This window comes from Cucurbita pepo, chromosome LG05 (assembly GCF_002806865.2).
Source record: "Cucurbita pepo subsp. pepo cultivar mu-cu-16 chromosome LG05, ASM280686v2, whole genome shotgun sequence".
NCBI classification, from domain to species: Eukaryota; Viridiplantae; Streptophyta; class Magnoliopsida; order Cucurbitales; family Cucurbitaceae; genus Cucurbita; species Cucurbita pepo.
In genome coordinates, this window is record NC_036642.1 from 7,235,674 (window position 1) to 7,261,770 (window position 26,097).

General features: G+C 35.0%; 3 protein-coding genes across 3 annotated transcripts; all 3 read left to right on the top strand.

The window, feature by feature from the left end:
• The first annotated feature begins 3,434 nt into the window (after positions 1-3,434).
• Positions 3,435-6,095, top strand: LOC111794588 (violaxanthin de-epoxidase, chloroplastic). The gene is made up of 2 exons (XM_023676638.1): positions 3,435-3,856; positions 4,737-6,095. The coding sequence occupies exons 1-2, from the start codon at positions 3,539-3,541 to the stop codon at positions 6,027-6,029; spliced, it is 1,611 nt and encodes a 536-aa protein (XP_023532406.1). The 5' UTR covers positions 3,435-3,538; the 3' UTR covers positions 6,030-6,095.
• Positions 6,096-7,267: 1,172 nt separating this feature from the next.
• On the top strand, positions 7,268-14,278 carry LOC111796064. Its single transcript, XM_023678753.1, has 15 exons — positions 7,268-7,409; positions 7,677-7,738; positions 7,830-7,918; positions 8,016-8,129; positions 8,206-8,314; positions 8,674-8,785; positions 9,038-9,111; positions 9,196-9,312; positions 9,389-9,494; positions 9,572-9,836; positions 9,916-10,083; positions 10,194-10,254; positions 10,331-10,426; positions 13,812-13,925; positions 14,027-14,278. The coding sequence occupies exons 3-15, from the start codon at positions 7,830-7,832 to the stop codon at positions 14,084-14,086; spliced, it is 1,485 nt and encodes a 494-aa protein (XP_023534521.1). The 5' UTR covers positions 7,268-7,409; positions 7,677-7,738; the 3' UTR covers positions 14,087-14,278.
• Positions 14,279-18,967: 4,689 nt separating this feature from the next.
• LOC111796248 (S-adenosylmethionine carrier 1, chloroplastic/mitochondrial) lies at positions 18,968-26,076 on the top strand. Its single transcript, XM_023679012.1, has 13 exons — positions 18,968-19,008; positions 19,115-19,174; positions 20,457-20,564; positions 21,066-21,148; positions 21,515-21,591; positions 22,300-22,390; positions 22,688-22,741; positions 22,825-22,920; positions 23,501-23,590; positions 23,916-23,967; positions 25,286-25,347; positions 25,437-25,517; positions 25,757-26,076. The coding sequence occupies exons 2-13, from the start codon at positions 19,141-19,143 to the stop codon at positions 25,880-25,882; spliced, it is 954 nt and encodes a 317-aa protein (XP_023534780.1). The 5' UTR covers positions 18,968-19,008; positions 19,115-19,140; the 3' UTR covers positions 25,883-26,076.
• The last annotated feature ends 21 nt before the right edge of the window (positions 26,077-26,097 follow it).

Below are 26,097 nucleotides of genomic sequence, written 5' to 3' on the forward strand. Positions count from 1 at the left end.
CTTTTCTTTTTTTCTTTCCATTTCTCTTATTTATTTTCGTTACATACTAATTAATAAATCTTCCAACATTAAAAGCTGATGCAAAAGTAAATAACAAAATAAGATCGATAGAGTTCATAACTTCATTTTTTTTTATCGGTTTTGATTTTTTTTTTACTAAAAAAATGTTGTACGAGTTGGGTGGTTTCAGATTAAAAAGTTGCAATTGACCATTACTTTTTTTACGAAGAACTGACCGTAATTCTTTGCATGTATATCCGTTTTATGATCCTAACCTTCCCATTTTTAATTATTAGACGTATTTTCTTTTTCTTTAAATTGTTACCCTTTCCCGTTTAAACCCACAAATATTCCTCAATAATGAAAGGGTTTTGAGTAGTGTGATACTCGAGTAAAATTGAGTACATGAATGAATAAAAATTACATTAGAATGAAAGCAATCCATGACTAAGAAAAGCTTAAAAAGAATGGAAAGTTACTGCCTATATGAACCAGGTGCACTTCCCTTTTTTCTGGCTCAACCATAGGAACTCCCAATTCAATTGGAGCAATTTCATGTTGGGGTGACCGTGATTGAGGACAAAATATATTGGTTTTTGTGGATAGTTTTCACTCTTAGGAGTAAATAACCTGACTATATTGTCGGGGGAATGCTAGGGTCATTGAGTGCCAAATTCAGATTTTGAATCTTGGGTATGGGTCGTTACAAGTAGAAACTTCGAAACCCAATGAAATTATAAAATTAAAAGAATTCTAAAATCTCAAAAGATTCCTTTTTCTCAAGGGTATATAATTCAAACTTAGAACGAATATTTTTCAAGTAAAATTCATCATCAAACGTTGCCCAAATGCAATTTTTAAAGTCACACGGTGGAGAAAGTTGATACTAGTTGTCTAGCCAAAAACCTCAAATGAAGCATGTCCGTTCAAACTATTAAAATTGCACCAAAACAAAGTGTACGCCAAAAGTTCATTTTGAAGGTCCAGTTGAATTGGGTTTACTTGTCCAAAATGCGTTCGATCATAGCCATATTCGCTAACAAACAAATGAAATGGGTTTGATGCTTCCATTACAAATTCAACAGGGTCTACGAAACCATTAACAATATTTGTAAAAATATTGTTAAGAGGTTGTTGTGTAAATTTACTCTCGGAATCTCGAGTAAAAGAATACAAGTACACTTCAAAAACTGACTTATTGTCTAAGGTGCTTACATTCAAGGGCTTCCCTTTTAAGGATCGAAAATCATTGTCATAATTTAGGCCAGAAACAATCACTAAAGTTCTCCCCGCTTTTCATTTTTACTTTGTTCTCGCTTGGTATCCTCTTTATTTTAGTGCGGTGAAAGGGATAACCATACCCTTGCTCATATATATATACTATTTATTGAGTTCAAACTTGTTCAAAGTTTGGAGATCCAAATTAGGCAATAGATAATCAGAATGTGTATTGGGTCAATGCGTTCGAAAGAGCCATTTGCATCCGATGAATAGTGCCGATTGTTGCAAGCAAAGAAATCAGGGGTTAGGTGAGACATGTGCCGATCAAGTGTTAAATTGTGCACAATACAAATCCATATAGGTGGACGGCGTTACTGTAAGTGAGGTAGTTGAGTTGAGTTAAGTTGGGGAGAGCTCGAGAGAATGGTTGCTCACAGCGAAAAAGCGCTCCATGAAGCAAGTACACGTGTTTCCCTTGAGCCATCACCTGAAACCTAAGGTGGATGGCTTTACAAAAGTTGTCGAGACCAGCATCCGCTCAAGAGAGAGCCTCCAACTGTACATGGTTGACGAAGAGAATGAAGTTGCGACAAGACTAGAGAAGTGTCAGTAAAGCGTTTACCATAGGATGGTAACCTAGTTAAAAAGTTGGTTAAAGTGTAGTATCAACATGAGGCTGTGTTACAAACTTCTAGACCTTTCTTTCGTAAAGGGTTGTGGCCATGATGAGAAAATATCGTGAGTCACATGCCCACCTTGCCACTAAAGGGATGTGTCTATGACAAGGAAATGTAGTGATATAGATCTTCGTATGACTTAGAGAAAACAATGGTTGAGGCCAAAGTGCCACGTCTAGGGTGCGGTCCTCCTTGCTCAGACGAGAAACATCAATGCTAGTTTTCCCATGGTTTGCCTGGTGAATCTTGGGCTAAGATCGAGAAGTAGGCGAGTAAGGTCCATAGTTGGATAGACAACCATTGGGCAATTGTGTTTTTTCGTTCTTATGCTGCGAGTCTCAAAAACCGTGAGAAAGCCCGACAGTGGATTAGCCCATAAGTAGTGCACAATTTTCTGTACTCATTCTAGGTGTGATAAAGTTTAGCCAGTCAAGTAAGCAGCCAACATGATATTTGCATCATCATCAAGACGATGCCGAGATTAAGTGGGGGAGAGTGTCACAATCCACAATGCGGTTGTGTCACCGGTTAATTCATCTACTTAAGGGAACTAGTTATCTACTTACCCTATAGGGGAATAAGTAAATTCAGGAGTCACATGTCACCGGTTAACTCTCTATTAGGCATATTGAATCGGCTTACTAGCCCTCATAGGCAAGAGTAAATAACTCACTTCGGATTAAGATCGAGTCACATGTAATCATCTTGTGAAATATTAATCTTCTTAATTAACGTTTTTATAAAAAAGATATTAAATATTTCGTGGTCTAGCCTTATACAAACATATTGTATTAGATACCCTACTCACATGTCTCCACATGAATGATTTGGATCAAATTATTTGTAATAATTACAAAGTAAGTCGTATCAATAGTATTATCAGGAAAAAGAACCAAACCTAACGCATGTCAAGCCTTAAGGTTATTACTCGAACATGATCCTCATGTATGTCAACTACATATGTTTCAAGATTACATTAATAACCTTAGATTTTTCATACAATACATAATATTAAATTACAAATAAAATAATCTAAATAGTTAAATAATTAAATACAAGTCTTAAGAGCATAAATTCGGAGAATGTCACAACATCACTATTTAGATACTAGGTTTTAATCCCCACACACGGACAAACAAGGTGGCGACCATTCGGCCACGTGAGGGTTGATATAAATAAGTGTCATGATGCGACTGAGAAGGACGACACATCATCCAACATACTAAGAGTGTGCATTAAAGCAAAGTTGAGGCATAAACAAGGTTGAAGAGAACGAGGCAACACGAGTGTCAAAGGCAAGCTCGGAGAGGACTAGGTAGTGCCCTTGGTCATAACCTCAGAAGTTGGCATTTCAATGAGTTTCGGTATACGGCTCTAGAGTTAAGTCTCTCTATATAAAAAATGAAAAGTAAAATATTTGGTGCCAATCGAATATCCGACGGACGCTCCACGAGGCCCTATGACTGCTCGCAAAAATGACTTCTACTCTAAAAGGATTATAAATTCTTCAAAATATACTATAGAGGGATGGATCACACCACCCTGTGACACATATGTGTATCACATGGTGCCATATATGACACCCAAATCTTATCATTTCTGAAAAAAGAGGGAAAAAGAAACGATTGACGAACTATGGGATGATTAAAGCAACTCAAGGAAGCGTGTCTATGGAAGCTCAGTGGTTTGTGAATTCAGGAACTAGGGTTGGAAATGGATGGCCTCTGAACCGCCATTTCCAGAGAAATCGGAAAGCCGCTCATTCCGTTACTCTGTCGATGCCCAGCCGCCGCCGAGTTGTTTCTCGTCGGCGGCTCACCGTTACGGCGGCGGCGGTTGCGGAGGCGAACAAGAGTGCGACGAAGGCGGAAACTCCGGTGAGGATAGTGGCGATTGTTGGTGAAGGAAGCATTAGTCCCTTAAAATCCACTCCCTGGGAAGAAGTTATGCTTCATACCGTCAGTACTCATTCTCAATCTCTTGATCTTCTTTCTTTCTTGCACTTTTCTCTGAATTTTTTTAACTTTCGATTAGAGAATCCAGTTTTTTGTTGAAAATTTCTTTAAATTAAGCCTCGTTTACATGTTAAAATGGAATTCAAACCTAATTTTAAATTTTAGAAACCGAAAACTTAAATTGGAATTGCTATTAAACAGGTTCTTAGTATCTCGTTTACATGTTATTTGTGTAAAATTTAACCTAACCATCAACAAACTTCGTTTTGTTCTGAATAGCATGTTCATGTGCATACAATGTTTCTCTGTCCATATCCATAGTCGAAGATAAAGACAATTAAGAAACTACTTTACTTGATGGCTCCGCTCCAGCATTCCCCTGCATTTCCTCCCTTCAACATGGTCACATTGCCGAAGACGATCCCCACAAAACCAACATGGGTCTTTTTAGCATGCTTTGTTTGTGCCTCACTCACATGCATCTAGGAAAATTTCCAAGTAAGACTTGCTTAAATTTGGAATTCCTAAGATTGAGCCACCGAAAAGGAAGGTACACTTATTGGTATAGCTAGTAACTTCAATTTCTTTTAAGCCTTTCTTAGTCATTCTATTATCAAGATTGCTCTCATTTGGATGTGGCCTTTGTTCATTCATCTACCCCTCCTTTACTCAGGTGTCACACGCCGATGTTCTTTCTCTTCATCTATTGTTTATTGTTGTGTTTTTGCTGTGCTTATATCCATAAATGCTATAGTGTCAAGATTAGTTTCATTTTTGTTGAGAAGTGGAAGAAGATGAAAATAAACCAGAAAAGAAGCATTGTCTTTATTTAGCAACCTCACCAACTTTGCTTACCGGTTTCTATGATGCTCTTTATAAACAGGCAAAACGACTAAAATGGATCGACGAAAGCTACAAAATGCACGTCTTTGCTGATAGGTTCTGTGATGCAACTCATCCAGACACCAAAAACATTCAAATCGTTTGCAATGCGGATATTTTGGTCATTGTTGCTGTCACGAGTAAAGATTCAGTTGTATGGATACAAACGAACTGCAAAAACGTCCAAAATATAATCTGCTTCGACTCTGCAACAGAGTTCGTTAACAAATTAGGGGGGTTATCCTTCCCCAGTGAAACCGAAAGAAATGTACTGGGAAACATTTTTGGAAATTCTCAGGTGTTGGAGAAAAGAAAGAAATCTGAGGAAGTAGTGCAGACCGTATTTGAGGCTTGGGATCGTCGTAATTCGGACGATATACGGTTCTGTTTGTTGGTAATAATCAATGCATATATAAAGCCTGTTCCTATATTGAAGAATCTAAGATCAAAAGGCTTTTCAACTCTAAACTGCATGGTAAAGAATTGTGGAAGGCAAATATTAAATTGCTTGATGGATCCTAATTGTAGGAAAGCTCTTCAATGCTTGAATAAGTGCAGCCCTGTGGATCAAGTGTGCAACTACAGGTGTATTGCTTCCTATGAAAGTCCAAATCTTGAAGCATTTTCATTATGTGTGCTGCAAAAGAACAATTGTCTCGAGTTGGATGCAAAAGTTCCCGAAAAGCCTTACGTGTCTCCAATGGAGAAATTTCGAGGGAAGGACCTATGTCACGAAACAGCGGAGGATCTTTTTGTTGGTTGGTTAGGGAATTTGGAGTGGAGTTGGCGTGTGGTAGCTGGGCAGAACCCAGCTTATGATCAATTTCCATGTCAATACCAACTGTTTTACAGGGGGAAAGCGAGAGGATCGTTCTGGTACGAGCCTGTTTTCATGGTGAAAACATTGGAAGGAAAGATGGTGTGGAGGCGACGAAGATATCGAGTAAAGAGGGGACAAACTGCAGGGACATTCTTGTTCAGTGTGCTGGATAATGGTGTTGTTTCAAATGAGTTTTGGAGTATTGTGGATGTATGTGATGATCTATCTTGGGGTTTGTTTCATTATAAAGGCGCTGCTCGAGCTGCGGGACAGTCGTATACGGGCGCTGTTCTTGTGAGTCCAGATGGTTCATACCCTCAGAATGATCATCAAAAAGAGAGAGTGGTTGCTGCTTTGGAGAAATGTGGAATTAAAGAGTGGGAGCTCTTTGCAGTTGATAACTGTTCATGTATTGATCCTCCTCTTGGAATTCCAGACGGTTCAACTTTGCATTCTGTGATTCAGGTTAAATGAAACTATGAGAGGGAAACACCAATTATTCTTTTACCCATTAAAACCTTAGGCAATGGCTTCCAACAACCCTTATGGACTAGAATCTCTCAAATAACTCCCGAAAATTTGAAACTTTCGAAAATTTGATCTAACCACTAGATTGAAGAATAAGATTTTGAAGAACTCCAAAACGATAAGGAATCACCTCAATTCAAAATTAGATTCCAATTACCTTTTAAAGTCAAACTTAGATAATAGTAAAGTACGTAACCTAAACAGAAAAGACTTACATAGAAATCCGTTGCAATTTCGTCATTTCAAAAGTTTTAACTTTCATACTTCATAACCATAACTAGTTAGTCATTAGGTAAAAGTAACCATATCTAGATTTCGATTATTTCTAATGAATTTGTAACCATCTAAGAATAAATGAAGCTTGCTTGAATTATCTTTGTTACATAAATGAAGTTTGATTATTTCGAATGTAACGAGTTGAATTTTAATGAACGACTTTACTTAATGCACTTGACTTTATCTTGGAGTAAGTTAAACAACATTTTTCGTACTTTCTTTGAAGTTTATATTATATGTGATTTAAGTTAAACAAAAAAATCTAGGAGACACGTTAACAAAATATGTGGATATTGGAAAATTGAGGTAATGCAAAGTCTTAAAAAATTGAGGTAATGCAAAGTCTTAATTGGTTTGGTGCTGAAGATATTGACAATCGTTTGAGAATGAAATTTTTAATTGACCAAATCAGTCTGCAAGGGAGAGATTTGTTAGGTATGAGACTAGTATTTATTATTATTATTATTATTATTATTATTATTATTATTATTATTATTATTATTATTATTATTATTATTATTACCTTTCTCAGGTTGCCCACGTGAAGATTCTCTCTCCTGCCAACTCAGCAAGTTCGTTACAAAGGAATGATTGTCATTTTTTTTTTCGCGCGTAGCTGAAGAGTTTGAGTCAACTTTTGTTCACCGTAAAAGGGATTTAGTGCAAAAGAAAAAGGAGAGAGCTCCCTGTTCTTACTCTCCTTCTACTGTTCATCGTTCTTGGGCTGGGAAGTGAACATTTATTGAGTTAGTTATTTCTTTCTCCTCTCTCGCATAATCTGTATTCGGTGTTCGTTTGATTGATTCACGTTGCTTGGTTCACTATATTTTGATTATTTGCTTTTCCATCAGTTTTCGGTCTCAGTTCTTCTTATCACGTTCTTTTCTTCTTCTTTTTTCAGTTTCATTTTGATTTTGATTCTGATAGTTGTGTCGACGATGATCTTTGCTTCATGATTCTCATTTCCGATGCCTTTTCATGCGCCAAACTCACCTTCACTGCTCCTACCCTATCTGATTCTTATGATTTCTTGCGGATAATTTCTCTCAAGTATGTGATTAACCGTACTAATTTCAAGAAACAGAGGAAATTTTTCTTTATCTTCGAGCCCCTGCATTTTAGGACTTTTTTGTTTTGTTTCGTTAATTAAATGGAAAAGCAATCTTACATATGAATTGAATGAGAATAGAGCGAGTAGACTCATGAATTTGATGAGATTGCTAGCCCTAACAGACTATTTTACCATAATAATTCACAGACTCTGAATTATTTGTGTTCGTTTTTCATGCTCTAAGCTACTCCTAATGAACGTTTCAGAAACTAGGAAGCATTTCGTCATAAAACAAGAATAAAAGAAAGGACGCTCCTCTTCCTCACAGGTTGGTTCTGAATGCTATAAACGAATTGCATTTTCACAAAACTAAGGCTGATGTAGTTTCTTTAATTTTCTGGAATTGCATTTCTTTTTAGATGAAGAACATTGTGGGAATCTTAGCGAGTAGGGAGATTTCCACAAACACAAAAAAGATAACCGAGTCTCAACGTAGACTTCATTCCTGGTAACTTTACACAACGCTGTGTTCCATAATTTTCTCTCTTTAAATAATGATAACCTGCACTTTCTAATACTACCATGTATTACAATGGATATTTTAGTGTGGAAGAATATACATTGAAGCACTGCTCAACTGTTACAATTTTTCATTCCACTACTATACCACAGGGTATAATAGAATTTTTTCAGGGTGGTGATCTATTTTACTGCAGAAGGTAACATTTTCTTTACTGTAAAATAGTTTATGATTGGTCAATCGATATAATGATTCTATTTTGAATATACTTGCAGTGCTATATTGGAAGATAATCCAAAAGTATTCGAATGGATAACTTCATGCCAGCTTCCAGTGAGATCAATTATTAAATTTGATGAATCAAATTGGAATTTCGTTCAGGCCGTAAGCTTTGTTTTTTAATTGCTTCTATTTTATTTCGAACGATTATTAATAATAATCACGACTAATAATAAGTTTATTCGTCAGGATTATAAAACCGTGCTACAACCAAAACATTTGATGCTATTATCCTCAAGTTTGTCCCTTTTGGGAAGGAATAGGATTTCATTTATTGGGCATTCAAACAGCCTCTAAGTACAGAAATAACATAAACTCTAGACCCAAACATAACAAACTGGACTAAAGACTTGAATAAGCAATAACAAGAATTATTCAGCATTGTTTCTAGCATCATTTGTGCGAAATTGACATTTTGCCTTTTTTTTCTTCTTCTTCTTCTTCTTCATGATATAACTTCTCAGCTTCAGTGGCATCAAAATGCATCAATTTCAACTCATCTGGCCCTAATATTTATGACGGGTGAAGTAGCTGTTATTGAAAATGCGGGACATGAATGCCATTATATCACATCTAGTATTCACTTTTAGCACCTTATTCCTTTTTCTTTTTATTATTTCAACTTTAGAGAAGTTATAAACAACGGTCTGCAGAAATGGATCTCAATTCAATAAAAAAGATAACGGCTAACACTTCCCTGCACTGTGAACTTAAGTTAGATAACTGCATCTTCTGTAACAAACTTCAACATCTAATTATTTCTGTACATACTTTTTAAATAGCTTGTATTTTCCTATAAATATCATTTAACGAATTATCGTTGTGTAGGACCTACACTGATTGATAGATCCATCTCTTTACATGCTGAAGAAGAAATTCTTGCTTTTACAATAGATAAGGAGGTGAAGTTTTTACCTTCACACATTCATAATTTTAGTTTTATATATCTAAATAATTTTAGTTTAATCGTGGTTCAATCATCGCAGTTACATATTTGGAGATATAACCAGGATAATCATTCTCATGCTATACTAAGTGCATCTGGAACAATTAAAAAAGTCCAATTCCACCCGTTGGGTGCGCCATACATATTGACCGCTGAGGTAAATCATTTGAATTTAAAATGCAGTGTCATTTTTTTAGTAAATTATATAACTTGATATAAAAATATGCATGCAGGTGAATAATTGTAAAAACCTCAAACGTAGCGTGCTAATTACGTTTAGATCTTATCATCCAGAAGGGTCAAATGATATACTTTTGACCACTACATCTACTGCACCAGGTGACAACAAGAATTTCATTACCAAGTACCACTAATATACAACGGTGGTTTCTTATTAGCCTACATTTGTTTTTTAGATTTTTCAATCGTTGTGGATGAAAGTGCTGAGGCTGCATCAACATTCCGGATTCGTCGAAAAGTTACTAATTTTTGTCCATTGACTATTGAGATGAACCCTCTTATTACCTTCAATCCACCCGCAAGCGAGAGCTTGATTATGGAGGAACAAACTGTGGTGGAATGCCTCCGTGTTGTGGGACTGAAGATTTGGCAATATGATGCCAAAGCTGACAATGTGCTTGAAAACGAACGTTTATGCATACCAAACGTCGTTCTGAACTGGTATTTTTACACCGCTTATGTGTGTTTCTTTTTATTTAGTTATTTTAGATTAAGTGTGTTGTGGACTTTTGATATGTAGTGAAAGGAGTGCAGACATCTCCCCATGCGGCAAATTCCTGGTTGCTTGTGTTGTTAATCGACAGAAAGCCGACGAGAAGATCTTCAAATTATTTTACGAGCAGCTTGATGATTCTACACTTTGTACGCTCGTATATGATATAAGGGTGTATTCTATAGCAGATTGCAGGTAATACATTTATACATTCTATTGATGAGGCATTTACTTCTTTTAAGCGCTGAATCTTATATTTTTACTATGATATTGTTTGTTTGTTTGCTTGCTTGTGCAATAAATAGTTTTGGTAGAGTTCTTAAAACAAAAGGGATCAAAGCTGGTTATGCGGTGAATGCAATTCAGGTTTGTTGAATATATAACTTTAAAATTTTTTGCATTGATTTTCTCATTGAATAATAAATGCAAGAAATGATTACAGTTCTCTCCAACTTCAAAATACATAGTGGTCGGGTACGGCAGAAGGCATTATTCTCTCAAAGGAATTGGGTGGCCTTGTCCATATACTATATTGGAGGTAATTAATTGTACATTTAAGTAGTATAGCTTCAAATAAATATATATTAGATGGAAGTTTTGAGAGTAGTAACTCAGGTAACTTATAAAGATGATCTTTAAATAAATTACTTTAAAAATGTCAAAATACCAAAGGAATTTTTCTGGCCTGAACTAAAGAAAATGGTAAATGTGAGACGAGAACCAACTCTTGCCCCACCTTAAACCCCTCAACCACCCCCCCTTCACTTCAAGAAACACTAGCATGTTCAAAACATCCACAACACATAAAAGAAGGCAATAGAGCACCCTTGCCTAAGCCCTCTAGAAGCAATCTTATCCATTGATAAGGATGGAAAAGTTTGTAGACCTGAAGTCCAAATTCAATATCTCCATTTAAACTCAAACCTCTTAATCCTTTCGGTCTCTTAAGCACCTATGTGCTCATATTCTCCCTCTAATATTAGCCAATTAGCCAATGTCATGGCTCACTGTCTTTACTAGCTCTACAAGGCTTATGCATGCCCAAACCCTATACACTCCTACTCTAGTGTGTATAACTAGGCCCCCGGACCATAATATAGAAGGAGCATAAACCATCGAAGTCCACCCAACCCAAATTAGAAAAGTGGAAGGCCACTGACCTATGTAGCTACCTTAAGGGCGGGCTTTGAAGATGTTCTATTTTAAAGCATAAGAACAACCCCGAAGCTCCCATAGCTACCAGGGCCACCCACTCCACACTTCTACTTCCATATAAGCTTCTATATAGGACCAACAATACTTCTTCCACTTCGTCTCTTGTAAAATAATTGTTCTTACACCCTCAAAAACCAAACGTCTCGTCTCTTGGCGCAGTCTCGAAGCAAACCTCTCACAAATCTAACAACTTCTTTTTAGTTTGGACGTCTTCACTCAAGCAAGCCTCTCTCACCAAATCTAACAACTTCTTTCTAATGTGGATGTCTTCGAAGAGAATCACCGCTAAATTTCCACAAAACCTTCTCTATATCCACCCATTTTTCCATAAAAGTGGTAGAGAACAAACTTGGGGTGGTTTGAGGATTTTTTTGGACTAACCTAAAGTTTCAGGTTGGTTGGATTAGTAACCAATTATAAATTATTTCAAAACCCAATCTTTTAGTTTTGGGTTGGGTTGCTAGGTTGTTAAAAAAAAATTCACTCCGTCAAGAATAAACGATGAAATCGTGTACTAGAGACAAAAATCAAAATGAAGAAAGAACGAAAGTGAGTAACGAAGAACTCAGCTTCTTCACGAGTTTCGGTGAGATGAGCCGTAAAGCGTAAAGTAACGAAGAACGAAAGAAAAAGTTGAGTTGAGCTGTTAAAGAACGAAGAGAAGCAACTGGACGAACGAACGAAAACGAACGAAAAAGAAGAATTAAGAACTAAGAAGAAACGAAGGAGCTGGACAAACAACGAAGCTGCTTGACGATTAGAAGACGAACAAAAAAGGACGGACGAGGAAGACGAACGAAGAACTTACAAGAAACGAAGGAGTTAGGACGATCAAAAGGCGAACGAAGAAGGATGAACGACAATGAAGAATGATGATGCGACTCTGATGGGCTAGGTGGTAGAGGATATGATGCAACCCTGGGTGGCAGAGGAACTAAGTACAGTGTAATGTTAGGTGGTAGAGGTTGGGCTTGGTCCGGTCTCAATCTCAACTGGGTTGGCCCGATCCTTTGTCCATGAACTTGTACCCCTAACTCGAATTGGATCTTTTAAGTTATTAAAAAAAAATTCTAACTCAACCTAAAATGCTATTTAACCCAACTCAATTTTTATAATTCGAGTTGGATTGGGTCGGATTCTCGAGTTGAATGTACACCCTTATAAGCAAAATTCGTAATGGTAACAATGCAGCTATTAACGATGCAAAGTTGTGGTGGATGTCTAGATACATGGATATTGAAAGTAGTCGATGTGAGAACACTACTCATAGTTCTTTTGAGAGAATATTGAGGTATTAGTGAGAAGGAAATTGAATAAGTTGAAACATGTCAAAAATACTCAAATCTATGTCAAGTAGTTTTGTGGGCTGATGTTAGATATTCGTGATAGGTTTGAGGAAGACAAGGTTTTTTGTTTCGTTGAAGGTCTGAAAATGTGGACAAAGTCAAAACTATATGGACAACAAGTTAGGGCCTTTTGATGGTATATGTGATAGTGCAATGGTTGTTTGATCTTAACAATAATCAATCTCGAAGATGTTCAGTGGAGTTAAAGTTCCGCAAGTTGAGGTAATAGAAATTATCGACCTAACTCATAAAAAATGGAGAATGTGACAGATTTGAAATTGGAGAGAGGGCATGTGAATCTTCCCATAGAGAGGTAGAAAACTACGGTGGAGACTACCAACTAGAACAATTACAGTAAGGGGTCTTCATATGTAAACGGGTCCATCAAGAACTTGAATGCCCACAAAGGGAGGATAAAAGCCTTCAAGTCAGCTGTCTTACTTTCTCAGAAATTGCAAAGATAAATTGAATCAAGTTGGGAACTAGGAGTGGACAAACAACTGTAGATGGATGACTCCGTGTTAAGAAAAGTTCATCATATATTATGAACACTATCACCCTAAAGAGATTCATTGTCAGGAATTAGTTGGTGACTTCCTATGGACACTATCAACTTTTGAGAGATTCATTATTAGAAATTAGTGGGTGACTTCCTAATGCTAATAGGCTCCATAATACTATTACATTTTGGAGGAAGCGATTCTCGTGTCGGTAAACCACTACAAGTTCATGATTAAAGGATAGTTGGAGATCTCCTAATCATCTCCACACAATATCTGAAGGGCACATTAGAACACTACTTTGTCACGTACCAACTCATAATCATAGGCTCTGAATTAGATATTTGTCAATTAAATCAAATTCACTATTAAAGATTAATTAACCGCCTTTCAATAACCATCACATCGTGCAATCAATGTAGAGTATTCCTTATAACATTGTCAATTGCTAAAGCTAGCATGCAAACCCTTTCCAATAGAGACAAGGTACAAGTTATTTGGCGAACTCTTAACTGTCTTTACATAGTAATAAATTCTCGTAGCTTGTTTGGGATATAATTAAGTCAAAGCATCATGCTTTGCTACTAGCTCATAGTTCATATAATTTATTGATTCTATCCATATCCTATCCTTAATTACATAGTAGTTCAACCAATTGGATCAAAATTGGATTCCTAAAATCAATTGCACATTAGCATAAGCTATAAGAAGAACTTGAATAGTAATCCAAGTTGGCTTTTCCAGCAGAGTCGGCTTGTTTATGGTTCCAATTTCATTTAAATCCTTGAATGAATACATATCTATAAAATCCTCGAAATAAAGGCATTTTCACTATCTAACATGATGATGCTTCCAAGCTCAGATTTACAGGATTTCAGATATGAAGCTTATAAGAAGCATCAGTAGTCATACAGCGGTGATCAATGTGGCACGCTTTCATCCCAAGCCTGGAGAAGGTGTAGTCTATTGCACAAAGGTATGTGCACAAATGACTTTACATCTAGTGTAGTTATATATATTTTTTGTATGTTGGATGTTAAATACTAACTTATTTAGATTTTTTTTTTTCTTTTCTAGGAATTGAAGGGAGGCAGAATTATTGCCCTCAAAGGTTACCCAGAAAATGAAGAGAACTAAATTGAGATGATACTTCGTTTCCATTCCTCCTCAAGGACTAGATTGGCGTTGGACCCCAAGACTGGTATTAGTCCCTAGTTGTTCTGATTGATTGATTTTTGTTTTTTTGTTTTTTTGTTTTTTTGTCGAGCTGTTTAGATTGGTATTAGACCCCTAGTTATTCATTCACCCCTAGTTGTTCATTCATCCGGTAGGTTTTATTTTTGTAAAAAAACTGAGAGCTACGATACCATCTTAAGAATAAAAAATAGAAATAGATTCGGCCACAAAATAGAATTTAAGTACCAACAAAAACAAGATAAAGGATATTAACAAGACTTAAGAACATTTGTTTGAAATTTAAATCATTCAACAGACAAGATCGATCATGTCTAGCTTAATGATTCTAAATATGCCATCTAAATTTAGCCCTAACGATAAAAAAATCACTGGGAAAGTAAAATTTAGATTACCATGGTGATCAAATATCTCAAGACAAGGAACACTTGTTTGAGATTCGAATCACTTCACAAACAAGATTGATCATGTCAAAGTTGAATGATTCTACGTACCACCTAACTACATTGAATTGCAAAGAAACCAAGATTGATCATGTCAAGTTGAATCAAGATTGATCATGTCAAGTTGAATGATTCTAGGTACAATCTAACTCCATAGAATTGCAAAGAAACTCAGTAATCCACTAAACATAGAATTGCAAATAAACTTATTATTGGCTAAAGAAATCACAAATGCTATTTTTACTACATTTTTCAAGTCTGTTTTATAGAGATAACATACATAATTTTATATTACTACATTTTCTAAGGCTGTTTTGCAAAGATAAGATACAAGATTTTATATAGCCTCAAAATAAAAATCCTTAACAAGGCATTTCAAGAGTTGTAACTATATTTTATAACCATAATTAGCTACTATGTATACTTTATAGGCATAATTAACGACTACGTAAATAAGCCTTAAAATACATTAAATAAATATTATAACTCTAAATTATGATTTACCGAGAATTTATAACAATAGAACTTTAGCATGAATTGAAATATCTTTTAACAATATTTTCTTTACCTCTTCATTGAAGTTTTGCGTATCCCTTCTATTATTCTCATTGATTTACACACAAAAATTGAAAATAGTTGGACTACTTAAATAAAACCTCTACCACATGCATGACGTGACATTTCTATATGGAAATATTCATTTAAAATCATTTACAAAATAATGTCATGGACTTATACGTTTGTATTAAAAGTTTTAAAACAAAACAACGAAAAAGATGAAACATAAATACATTAAAGAGAAAATTGAAAACTATGCCCTAATCTAACTTAAGATCTACGAAATAAAATACAACTAGTTTAACACAAGTTTTATGGTTTTCAATGCAATGCCACCGTCAACCGTACATGGGTGCCTTTCCTTTATCTAGAGTATAAGTATAGCACAAGGCTTGAGTATTGAAATAACTCAGTAAGACCCTACTATTGAGGTCAAGGAAAGTAAACACATGCAATATGAATGGGAGCTATCATTTAAAACCGTCTTTCTCTTAGGCGACTTTCCAGTCCGGACAAATTGGATGTGTATTTACTTCTTTACACACCCCCCACATGTGCGAGCATGGACCTACCATGCGGGCTCGCACACCTCCTGGGCCTTCTAGTCAGGCTAGCGTCTATGGTGCTGTTGTCGGACACCCAGACGAAATAATGACCGTCATAGCATCATGAATATGATGATCATTTCCATTTCATAGTGTACACGTCCATACTCATTATAAAATGGAAGTATCCCGATGCATGTGAACGTACATTTATACATGAAGTCCCAACATTTTCCATTGTAATTAAATCATGCAAGACAATCCCCATTGTTTTCTCATATACTATACTCGGTAATATGCGTACATAAAATCTTACAAAATTATCTCATTCATGGCATAACCTTCAAATCATATCATTCTTATCTTAAAACATATCATAGTATGTCATAACATAATATCACCTAACATAATCATGTCACATATGACATTTCATAACATATCATAATTCATCGTAGCATAATATGACATTTCATTTATACCATAATGTTACTTGACATATCTTACATATCATATAACTAAACATATCATATCATCAAACATATCAAACATATCACACATATGATACGTGTAGGGTTATTGAGCATGTGTTATCATATATGACAATTCTTCCAACCAAACCCATAGTAGAACCACTTACTTGGTTGGCCTCAGCCAAAGTTCTATCTTATTTTTTAATTTGGCTTGACTTTATCCCTCAAAGTTTGTTTTCAACCTATGCGGAGACGCTTCACCATATTAGTAATATTCACCTAATTCCTTCAATAATTTCAATTCCTATCTTAATTTAACTTAAAATGAGTAATCGAGAATTATACTGACCTTAAATCCTTTCAAAAATTTCAAAATAAGCTTTGGAAGGGTAAAAAAGGTAGGACTATCAAACATACCAACCCGAGCTATTTCTATCGTTTTCCAGCTGCAGGAGTGGTGGAGCCGCACACGGGTCGCATGCGTTTGTAAGTCATGGGTCACATATGTATGTTCAAGCACATCGGAGTATTTCTCCTTATGATGAGTACAGATGCGTACGTTATGAAAAGGAAAATGATCATCATGTTTAACATGATGCTATGACAGTCACTATTTTTTCTGGGTGTCCGGCAACATCGCTAGCCTGACCAGAAGGAGGCTTGAGGGTGTATGAACCGCCTGGTGGGTCCATATTCGCAAATTTGGGCCATTTGTTGAGTAGTAAATACACATCCGATGACTCGGACTGGAAAGCCGTCTAAGAGAATACGACTTTAAATGATAAGTCTCATTCATGTTACCTGTGTTTGTTTTCTCTGACCCTAATAGTAGGGTCGCTTACGAGTATTTCTTAAAATATTCAAGTCTTGTGCTCTTTTATATTTAAGGTAAAGGCAAGATACCTCTGTACAGTTGACGGTGGTGATATGGTAAAGACCTTGGAACCTGTATTAGGATAATTGCATTTTTACTTTGTTGATCGTAGGTTAGTTTAAGGCATCATTTTATATCTTTTCTTTGGCTTTACTTTATTTTGCATGGAACATTTTTCATTGTTTTATTATAAGATTCTTACGCAAACGTATAAGTCCATGTCATCGTATTTATGAAACTATTTTTGAACATTTCAACATAAAAAGATTATGTCATGCATACAATATCGGCTCTAGTTTTACTTTGTTCATCTTAAAAATCTCAAACGGTAATCCATCTCCATAAATATCTATAAAACTTTAACCATGATCGTAATGTCTCATCCAAACTATGATTCAGTACTTTTAAATCACCTCATAACTTTTATACTTTTGATTTTGATGTCATCTTTACTCAAGTCGTAGGACATTGTTGTTACCGTGATCAGCAGTTCCTGAGGACTTGAGAAACTGAAGTTTGCTGAATTCGAGATGTAGTTTTCAGCAAAAGTATTCACAAATTCAAGTTGGATGTGTAGGATTCAAAATTGTGTTGCTCCTTCATCTACTGAGGCTGAGTACGTGGCAATAGCTAAAGCGGGAAAGAAGATGATATGGATGACAGACGATCTAAAAGAATTAGATAAGAAGCAGCGCGAGAAGATTCTTCATGCAGATAGTCAGAGTTCCATATAGTTGGTAAAGAACCCGATCTATCAAAGACAAAACAAATCAGAAGACGATACCACTTCCCTCACAAGTTAGTAGCAGATGGCAATATATTTGGAGAAGATAAAAGGTGCAAAGAATCCAGAAAACATGTTGACAAAATGTGTTGATGTCGGAAAATTGAGGTTGTGTAAAGCCTCAAACTCGTAAGGTTTCTAGTTCATAAACTGGTTTGTAATGGATACTTCAATATTCCAAGAGTTTCAAGGTCTCTTTCCGGAATAAGTATTAACAAAAGAACGGAAATTGAAGGGAAAGAGAGATCAAACCTTCTCGGTTGCCCTCATTCTCGCATTCTCGTTCAAATGGGGGAAGAGATCTCAGACACGATTAAGAGCATACAAGTAGATTACTTACAGAGTCTTTATAATCATTCAAGTTCTCTCATGTTTTTCAGGTAGCAAGGAATTGATCGATTATAGATGTTTAAAATTTTAAGTTGTTTTGTTCTACGAGGCTCATACTATTCAAATTTTAAACAAAATAAATTTATGTTTTGTTTTAGATGAAAAAAAAAAAAAAAAAAAAAATTANAAAAAAAACTTGACCATCATTTTTACTTAATCTTTTTATGTTTTCAATTATGTTTACTTAATTGTGACTCGAGATAGAAAATTGAGCTGTGACAATGACTTTCTAATAATGACTACCAATGAACACAACTTGTCCTATAATGCATACGAGTGCAGATATATAGTTAATGAATGAAAATTTATTAATTAAAGAGTTCAATCAATTAATTTTGTATCATTGGAGCTTATAATCTATAGATGCTCAAGTAATTTTGAATTTGTAAATAAAATGTATTTATGTTTTGTTTTAAATGAAAAATCTTTTGTGTTTTTATATGTTTTACTTTGGTGTGACTCGAGATAGAAAATTGAGGTGTGATAATTGAGTAGCTGATAATGATTATATTAATGAACACAACTTGTCCTACGATAAATGAGAGTGCAACTCCTTATCCTACAATATATAAGAGTACAACTCTAGGTCTACAGTATATGTATTAATTTTGTATAAAGAGGAGTTAATTACTTTGATTCAAGGGTTTTTATTCGAATAAAACTATTAAGGTTGTCTTATCAATAAATAAAACCTTTGACCTAATTTATGTTCGAGTTTTATAGGATGATAAAAGAGAAAAAAAAAAAGAAAAAAAAACGAGAGAAATTGGATTTGTGCAAGAATAGCCTCGACAGCTGCAGGTTGGATAATTAAATAAATTGTCATATAATTTGAAATATATATATATATATATATATACAAATCTTTAGGATAGGGGTCGGATTACATTTACACTACATTTTGCAGCACACAGCAAGGCCATTACAGCAGCCATGAACGCGAAAACCACCTCCCAACCATCTTCAGGTTATTTCTCTTCTTTCCAACATCTAATTTGTGCATGTAAATCAATTTTGATGAAGTTCATTCACTGTTGGATTCTCGCGCTTCTTCAACTTCCAATTTTCCTCGCTGTTTTTGGCATTTTGCTTCACTTCTTTTCAATTACATCTTCCCGTTTCGCACTCGAACTTCTGTGCTGCAATTTCGTTATCGATTCTTTAACTTGTGTATGCCTTTGTTCTGTTCAGAAGAATTGATTTCATGTTGGGCTAATGTTGGAATTTGGTCTCAGTTTTTGGTTGAACACTGGAATATATGTTAACGTAGATTTTGCTACCTTAATTTGTTTGATTTTTTAAATTTATGGGTTCATATATAAATGTAAGGCTTTTGAGTTTGCAAATGTTAGGGGTGCAAACGTTGCTCCTCATCAGTTAGAAATAGGAAGTTTTTGGGTGTATAATTAAGTATAATATTGCAATTAGTATATGGCTTTTGTTTCTTGGGTGTGGAGTTTAGAAGTAAATGATCCCATTGTAGATAAATGAGTTCATTGTCCTAACAGCTACCTCTAATGTGCACTTACCTGACTACTTCCTTTTGGAGTTTACATAATTTACTTTTTCGTTTAAACAATGAATGGAAGAGTGTGTTCGTTTTCCTTTGTTTTTTCCGCTTCTTAAGTCACTATAATGTTTAATATTGGAGTGACTATAATTTTTTCGCTTCTCACTTAGCTAACTTCGTAAATGACTATAATGCTTACTCTGTTGATTCATTATTTTTTAAATAAAACAAGACAAGAGACCCAGTTCAATCCAATGGTAAGAAGGTGTGGTTGAATTGGATCATTGCGTTAGTTGAAATTTTTGGAATGTACGTAACTTGTAACGTTGGTTTGGATCTCGATAATCTGTTGGTGTCCTGACCAAACCCTGTAATCCCATGCAGTGGACTTGAGGGCTCTTCATTAGTATCTTCAAATTTCAATTTTATAATATATAGTTTATGTGTTCTTCAATGTATTTGGATGATTTTTCTTTAATTTTAGATTCCTACATGGTTCATTTAATGCAGTCACTCTTTGGATTCTAGCTTATTATTATTCAGACTAATGTTGTTCTTTCTAAAGTGATATTAGAGTTTTTAATTCTTAATATTTTAGTGATAGGTTCTTATCAGAAATTAAACAATGCATACAACTTTCTCGTGTTGTGCCTTCGACTCACTTTTACACCACTGCAGTGATTATTTTCTGCTGTAAGATATGTTGAATTTTTGAACAGTGTATATGTGTACTTTCCAGATGCATCTGATAGGCAATTGAAATTACCTCCAGTTGATTCAAGAAAAGTCTTTGCATCTGTCAGCATGAAGGAAGAAAAGCCATTTGATTTTCTGCGTACCGTATTTGGTAAGCGAAAACTTCTCTTTCTGAAGGGAATTTGAGTGATAAATTTGATTGTAGGTTCAGCATGGTCTACAATCACTTCCTTTTACTCTTTTGTTACTGTCCTGTAGGATGCTCTGAAATTTTGAATTTATTAATATGATGATTTGTTGAAAAATTAATATTCTCATCTTGAAGCATGTGATTTTATAAAATTTAAAGTAAGAAACAACGTGAAGAAGTTATGTTGAATTGGCTTGGAGTCAAATGAAAGTGTTGATTGAGATTCTAACAAAATCCTATTTGGTTGCTGAATTGTGCTATATAAAACTCATGGAATATGAATATTTATTAATCCCATTTGATGCTTGATGGTAAGGGTAACACGTTAGGATAGCATATAGGCTAATCCAGAGCACATTACAGCTGATGTTTTGTTTTCTTAGTTAACATTTTCATCTTTCATCTACCATTTGTTTATTTCTTTCACACAAGACATTTCAAAGAAATTTGTGAATTTTGCAGAGGGTGTCATAGCAGGAGGTACAGCGGGTGTGGTTGTTGAGACAGCTTTATACCCCATTGATACAATAAAGACACGGCTACAGGCATGCAACCTTACCTAATTGATATGCAGTGTTTCAGTGGCTGTATACTAGGGATTATAAAATCATATTACATAGCTACTTAATATAAGGATTTCTGCTAAAACGATTAATAAATAGTTGCTGGTGCTGAATCAATTCCCTATGGCACAGTAAATTTGAACCTCTTTGAAAGCCATCGAACTGATAGTTTGCTTTCATTTTTCCTTTATGGTTCGTTTGCCCATGTATTATTATTTCATCATTTATTTTGAGATGATGAAGGTATGGCTGAATTTAGGATATTGATTGCTTAGGGGATGTAGATTTAGGTCTAAAGGAATTATATTTAGAATGGCTGCTAACTTTTTCCACTGGAAGTTCATACAGGCTGTGCGTGGAGGAGGACAGATAGTATTGAAGGGGCTTTATGCCGGTTTGGGTGGAAACATTGCTGGTGTGTTGCCGTAAGTACCTTCTAAAGGGTATTAATTCCAAGTAACTTCTAAGATTTTTAGCAACAAACTATTATTATGGTTCACTCCATTGTTATAAGTTCCATTTTATGTTATTGATTCAGGAAGCAAAATGATAATTCCTCTATGTTTTGGGCAAGTTTCATTTATGTGACTTTAGATTTTCATCAACACATATCATTTTTCACGATCCAAATTTAAAGTCCAATAAGTGTACTGCGCATATCAGGACTCAGTCCATTATGGTCTTCCGAAATCCGGGACCAGCTATTGTACCAAGTCTTCAGGCTTCAAACTTCCCATCTCCTACCATTTTATCTCAAAATCTAACTTAAGATACTTTTCTTGGTTAAGATTGAAAACAGCTAGGGCCAAGACAAAGAGAAGGAAGTTCCTTAAGCTTTGTTATTTTTGTGAGCTACTTGCTTCTCTTTTGTTATCCTTGCCGGAAGGGATCCCTAAGAAAGCATTCATAACTCCACTGTTGGCCACTAAGTGCTTTCAGAAAAGATTTTCAGGACAATATTGGAAACAGATGCATATATGTGTGCATGTGCACGCGTATATATATGTTCTTCCTGCATTCATTAGAATGAGTTTACTTACCAATTATCATACAATACCCTACATAATTTTTCTAGTATTTTTAATTCTTGGTGCGTGGTTCTTGGTTATTTAATAATTATTCTTTATGTGCAGGGCTTCTGCTTTATTTGTTGGCGTGTATGAACCTACCAAGCAGAAATTGCTAAGGACTTTTCCTGAAAACCTTAGTGCAGTCGCACATTTTGTAAGTGGTAAACAATTTCATATAATTGTCTTGTCAAAAAAAAAAAAAAAAAAAAAAAAAAAAAAAAAAAAAAAAAANAACATGATTTATTGGACCATGCAACACGTCAGATTGATTAAAAGTCTGTATAGTCTTTTTTTTTTCCTTCTTCTTTTGAGTTTGTTTGAACAGTCATCATGTTAGGATTACATCACCACTGAAATTGAGGATCATACATATTTCATACTCTGCTTCGGTATATAATTATAAGGCTTATAGTTGCCTAAATAGTTTAGATTTGGTTGCTGCATATTGCAGTTGGCTGGTGCAATAGGAGGTATTGCTGCTTCTCTGATTCGTGTTCCAACAGAGGTAAATAAATGTGCGCACACACACACACACACACACACATATTTTCCAATGATTTTATTTAATGACCAATTGATGTAACTTAGGTTGTTAAACAACGGATGCAAACTGGACAATTTGCATCAGCTCCAGATGCTGTGCGCTTAATTGCAAGAAAAGAAGGTTTTAAAGGACTCTATGCAGTGTGTAACTCTCCTTCTCTATAACAATTTTTGATGTTGCTATTGTAGAGATTTTTTTTTTTTTTTTTTTCTGTATAGTTGAAGAATAGATATAAAAAGGAGAAACAATCTTAGAAGAAATCTCGTCATCTTCATTAACTAGCAAACAAAGAAATTATAATTTATTGTTCAACCTTTTTTTACTGAAAATAAGCGAAAAATACTAGATTTTTTTTTTTTTTTTTTTTTTTTTTTTTTTTTTTTTTTTTTTTTTTTTTTNCCAAAGAAAAAGAAGCCAACATTCAAACCTTACCAAATTAAGAATGAAGGCAAAAAAGATAAAAAATCTAAAAGGACTCAACTAAAGTTGCAGTTGCACATCATTCACCGAGGACAACGAGGTCTCTTCCTTTACAGGGCTATAATGGGAAGGGACAATTTTGTACGAGTGGTTATATTTCAGGATATAAAAAGAAATGGAAATGCTAAAGAAGAAACTAATGTTATAAGTGAGACTTTCCTTCTAAAGTTTGGTTTGTGAAATTCTTGAAAATGCTATTAAAGTTTTGCCTGTAATTTTTTCCCTTGGTTATCATTGTAGGGATATGGATCTTTTCTATTGAGAGACTTACCTTTTGATGCAATTCAATTTTGCATTTATGAGCAGCTACGGATAGGTTATAAGCTGGCGGTAAGCTTTTGTTTCATTATGTTGAAATCAATGTTATAAGTTCATTGGACAAAAATTATTCAAGTTCTTCCTTGGTGCATGAGTTGGAAAGTCTCACCATTTCACTGAATGCAAATGTTCTATTTCTCTCTGTGGGCTTATTTTTGTTATCTGCCACTTTTCTTCTCTTTTTTTTTTTTTTTTTTTTTTTTTNACAAATTATTGTAAAAAATTTCCGGGTGCAGCATATTTTTCCTTGTTAATAATTGGGGCCAAAAAGCTAATTGGAAAATATCCAAACTCACTTGGTGGGAGCTACTAATTGATTTGACCTATTTTCCAACAGGCAAAGCGAGATTTGAATGATCCTGAAAATGCTATAATTGGAGCTTTTGCAGGTAATTACTGTCAGGACCATATAGTCATGCATAATTCAGATATTGATACTTTAACAAGATAATAGTATTGATATTCCTTTATTTCTTCGTTTTAGATTTTTTTGTTGTACTACTCTTTTATTTTCTATCATTCAAGACAAAATGATTGGCTTAGTATTCCATCTTTTCTTCTGAAGAAACATGAATCAAGAGGTTGACGAATGCACTAAGATGCTTGATATACTTTTGAATGTGAATAGGCCATGTAGACTTGGCACTGCAATTTAAATGTTAAACTAAGGCGAAGTGTTTCCTGAAGTAGCTATTTGGTTTCCTGAATTCAGTGGCAAAGCACAATATCTATTTATTTTTTTAAATGCATTTATAAGCTTAAAATTTCCCAAAGCATTCTGATCAGCCTTGGGAGTTATGGCGTATGGGAGGATCAAAACCATTAATATGAACTAAAAGAGGCACCATCCTGCTTCTGCCTGTATCAAAATAATTGTTTGCAAAAGAGTGGAGAGCCCTCGTTAATTTACTCCCATTTTATTAGGAATTTAAAGAATGGGCAGGTATATCACCTTAACTGGGCTTCTTTTCCTACAATGGATAAATTCCTTTTGTTACTGTTTTCTCCCTTTTGCAAAGGGAAATTCTGTAGCTCTAGAAATGCAGTTGCTGTCAACCTGTGGGAGGTTTGCAGAACATAATTAGATGTAATTTTAACAATGGCAGGGAGAGATAGAGATGTGGAATTGTGTAAGTTTAGGTGGACCTCCCAAACACAAACGCTAGCACCCTCAATTTATATCAATTCTAGGGTTCAATCTTCCATTTACACAGTCATGTATCTTTCTGCTCTCAGGAATATATTCCTCTTGGAAGGTTCTTGGTTGCTCACTAATGAAGCTGAGTTCTTAAGTTTCAGCAATCTTCTTTAATCTGTCAAAATCTCATCAACAGCTTGTGATTTGAAGACTTCTTTTTGGGGTTTCAAATACATCTATAGAGCCTCCTAACCTAATCAAATAATGTAAAAAAAAAAAATTCACATTCTATCACTACCACTGGTGCTAGGGTCTTCTAGTTCTCAGTCTAATATCCTCAAGAACTGATAAAACTGAAAGGCTTTTACTGTGAGGCATAGGTAACTTTGTTTTTATTACTGCAGAACATAAATGATGGGCATTTCTTCAACTTGAAATCTACTTCATTAGCAACTTAATTGTTCAGTTACTGGTATTAACCTGGGTACTAGTTTACAAGTTCTGAATGAGTTATTGGTTGTACAAATTACAAAAATTCATATGCCTGCCTACCTTTGATTATTACGTAGGTGCATTAACTGGAGCTGTAACCACTCCCCTTGACGTCATTAAGACAAGATTAATGGTTCAAGTAAGATAAATTTCTTTCCTGCCTTCACATTCTTTTAATTTTAGTTTCAAGCTAAAACTTTTCCATTTTATTTATTTCTATTTTTTTAGGGATCTGCAAACCAATACAAGGGGATTATTGACTGCGTCCAAACGATTGTCAGGGAGGAAGGACCTCCTGCTCTTTTGAAGGTATGGATTTTAGATGGATAATTTTCAAACATTATGAAAAATATAGAAAAATGTTTTTAGTTGGCTAAATAAAAACACTTTTCAAAGTAAAATGATGTATAGGGATCCAGATGAAAGTGAAAAATGCGATTTCCTTGTAGTATCTAGACGTTAGCATATACGAATCGTGATGTTTAGAAGACCCAAGGCACACAAGGGTTATACACTAGAAGTTTGGTTCATATATTTAGGTATTGCAGGGTATCGGACCTCGGGTGCTATGGATAGGCATTGGTGGTTCGATCTTCTTCAGCGTCCTTGAAAGCACAAAACGATTACTGGCAGAGAGGCGTCCCACTGCTCGTGAAGATCCAAAGCAAGACTAGTAAGCTCTCATAACTTCCAAAATCTAGAATTAGTCATGGCTAGTGCTTGTTCCTTTAATTTATGAGATCATGATGATACCAATGAAATGGATAATGAGATGTAGACTTGTTGATTCTTTGTAGAACAGTGACTGAACAACACTGAAAAATAATGAATCAGTTTTCCCCAAAATGGGGTGTTTTGTTTGGTGGCCTACACATGTTCTTGGGTGTGT

Excerpts from the sequence above, each read along its gene's own strand:
- LOC111794588 (XM_023676638.1), top strand. The coding sequence starts at position 3,539 with ATGATTAAAGCAACTCAAGGAAGCGTGTCTATGGAAGCTCAGTGGTTT. Across the intron at positions 3,857-4,736 it reads AAGAAGTTATGCTTCATACC|GCAAAACGACTAAAATGGAT; the intron begins GTCAGTACTCAT and ends CTTTATAAACAG.
- LOC111796064 (XM_023678753.1), top strand. The coding sequence starts at position 7,830 with ATGAAGAACATTGTGGGAATCTTAGCGAGTAGGGAGATTTCCACAAAC. Across the intron at positions 8,315-8,673 it reads ATTGGAATTTCGTTCAGGCC|CTTCAGTGGCATCAAAATGC; the intron begins GTAAGCTTTGTT and ends ATAACTTCTCAG. Across the intron at positions 10,427-13,811 it reads GTCCATATACTATATTGGAG|ATTTACAGGATTTCAGATAT; the intron begins GTAATTAATTGT and ends TTCCAAGCTCAG.
- LOC111796248 (XM_023679012.1), top strand. The coding sequence starts at position 19,141 with ATGAACGCGAAAACCACCTCCCAACCATCTTCAG. Across the intron at positions 21,592-22,299 it reads AACATTGCTGGTGTGTTGCC|GGCTTCTGCTTTATTTGTTG; the intron begins GTAAGTACCTTC and ends CTTTATGTGCAG. Across the intron at positions 22,391-22,687 it reads TTAGTGCAGTCGCACATTTT|TTGGCTGGTGCAATAGGAGG; the intron begins GTAAGTGGTAAA and ends TGCATATTGCAG.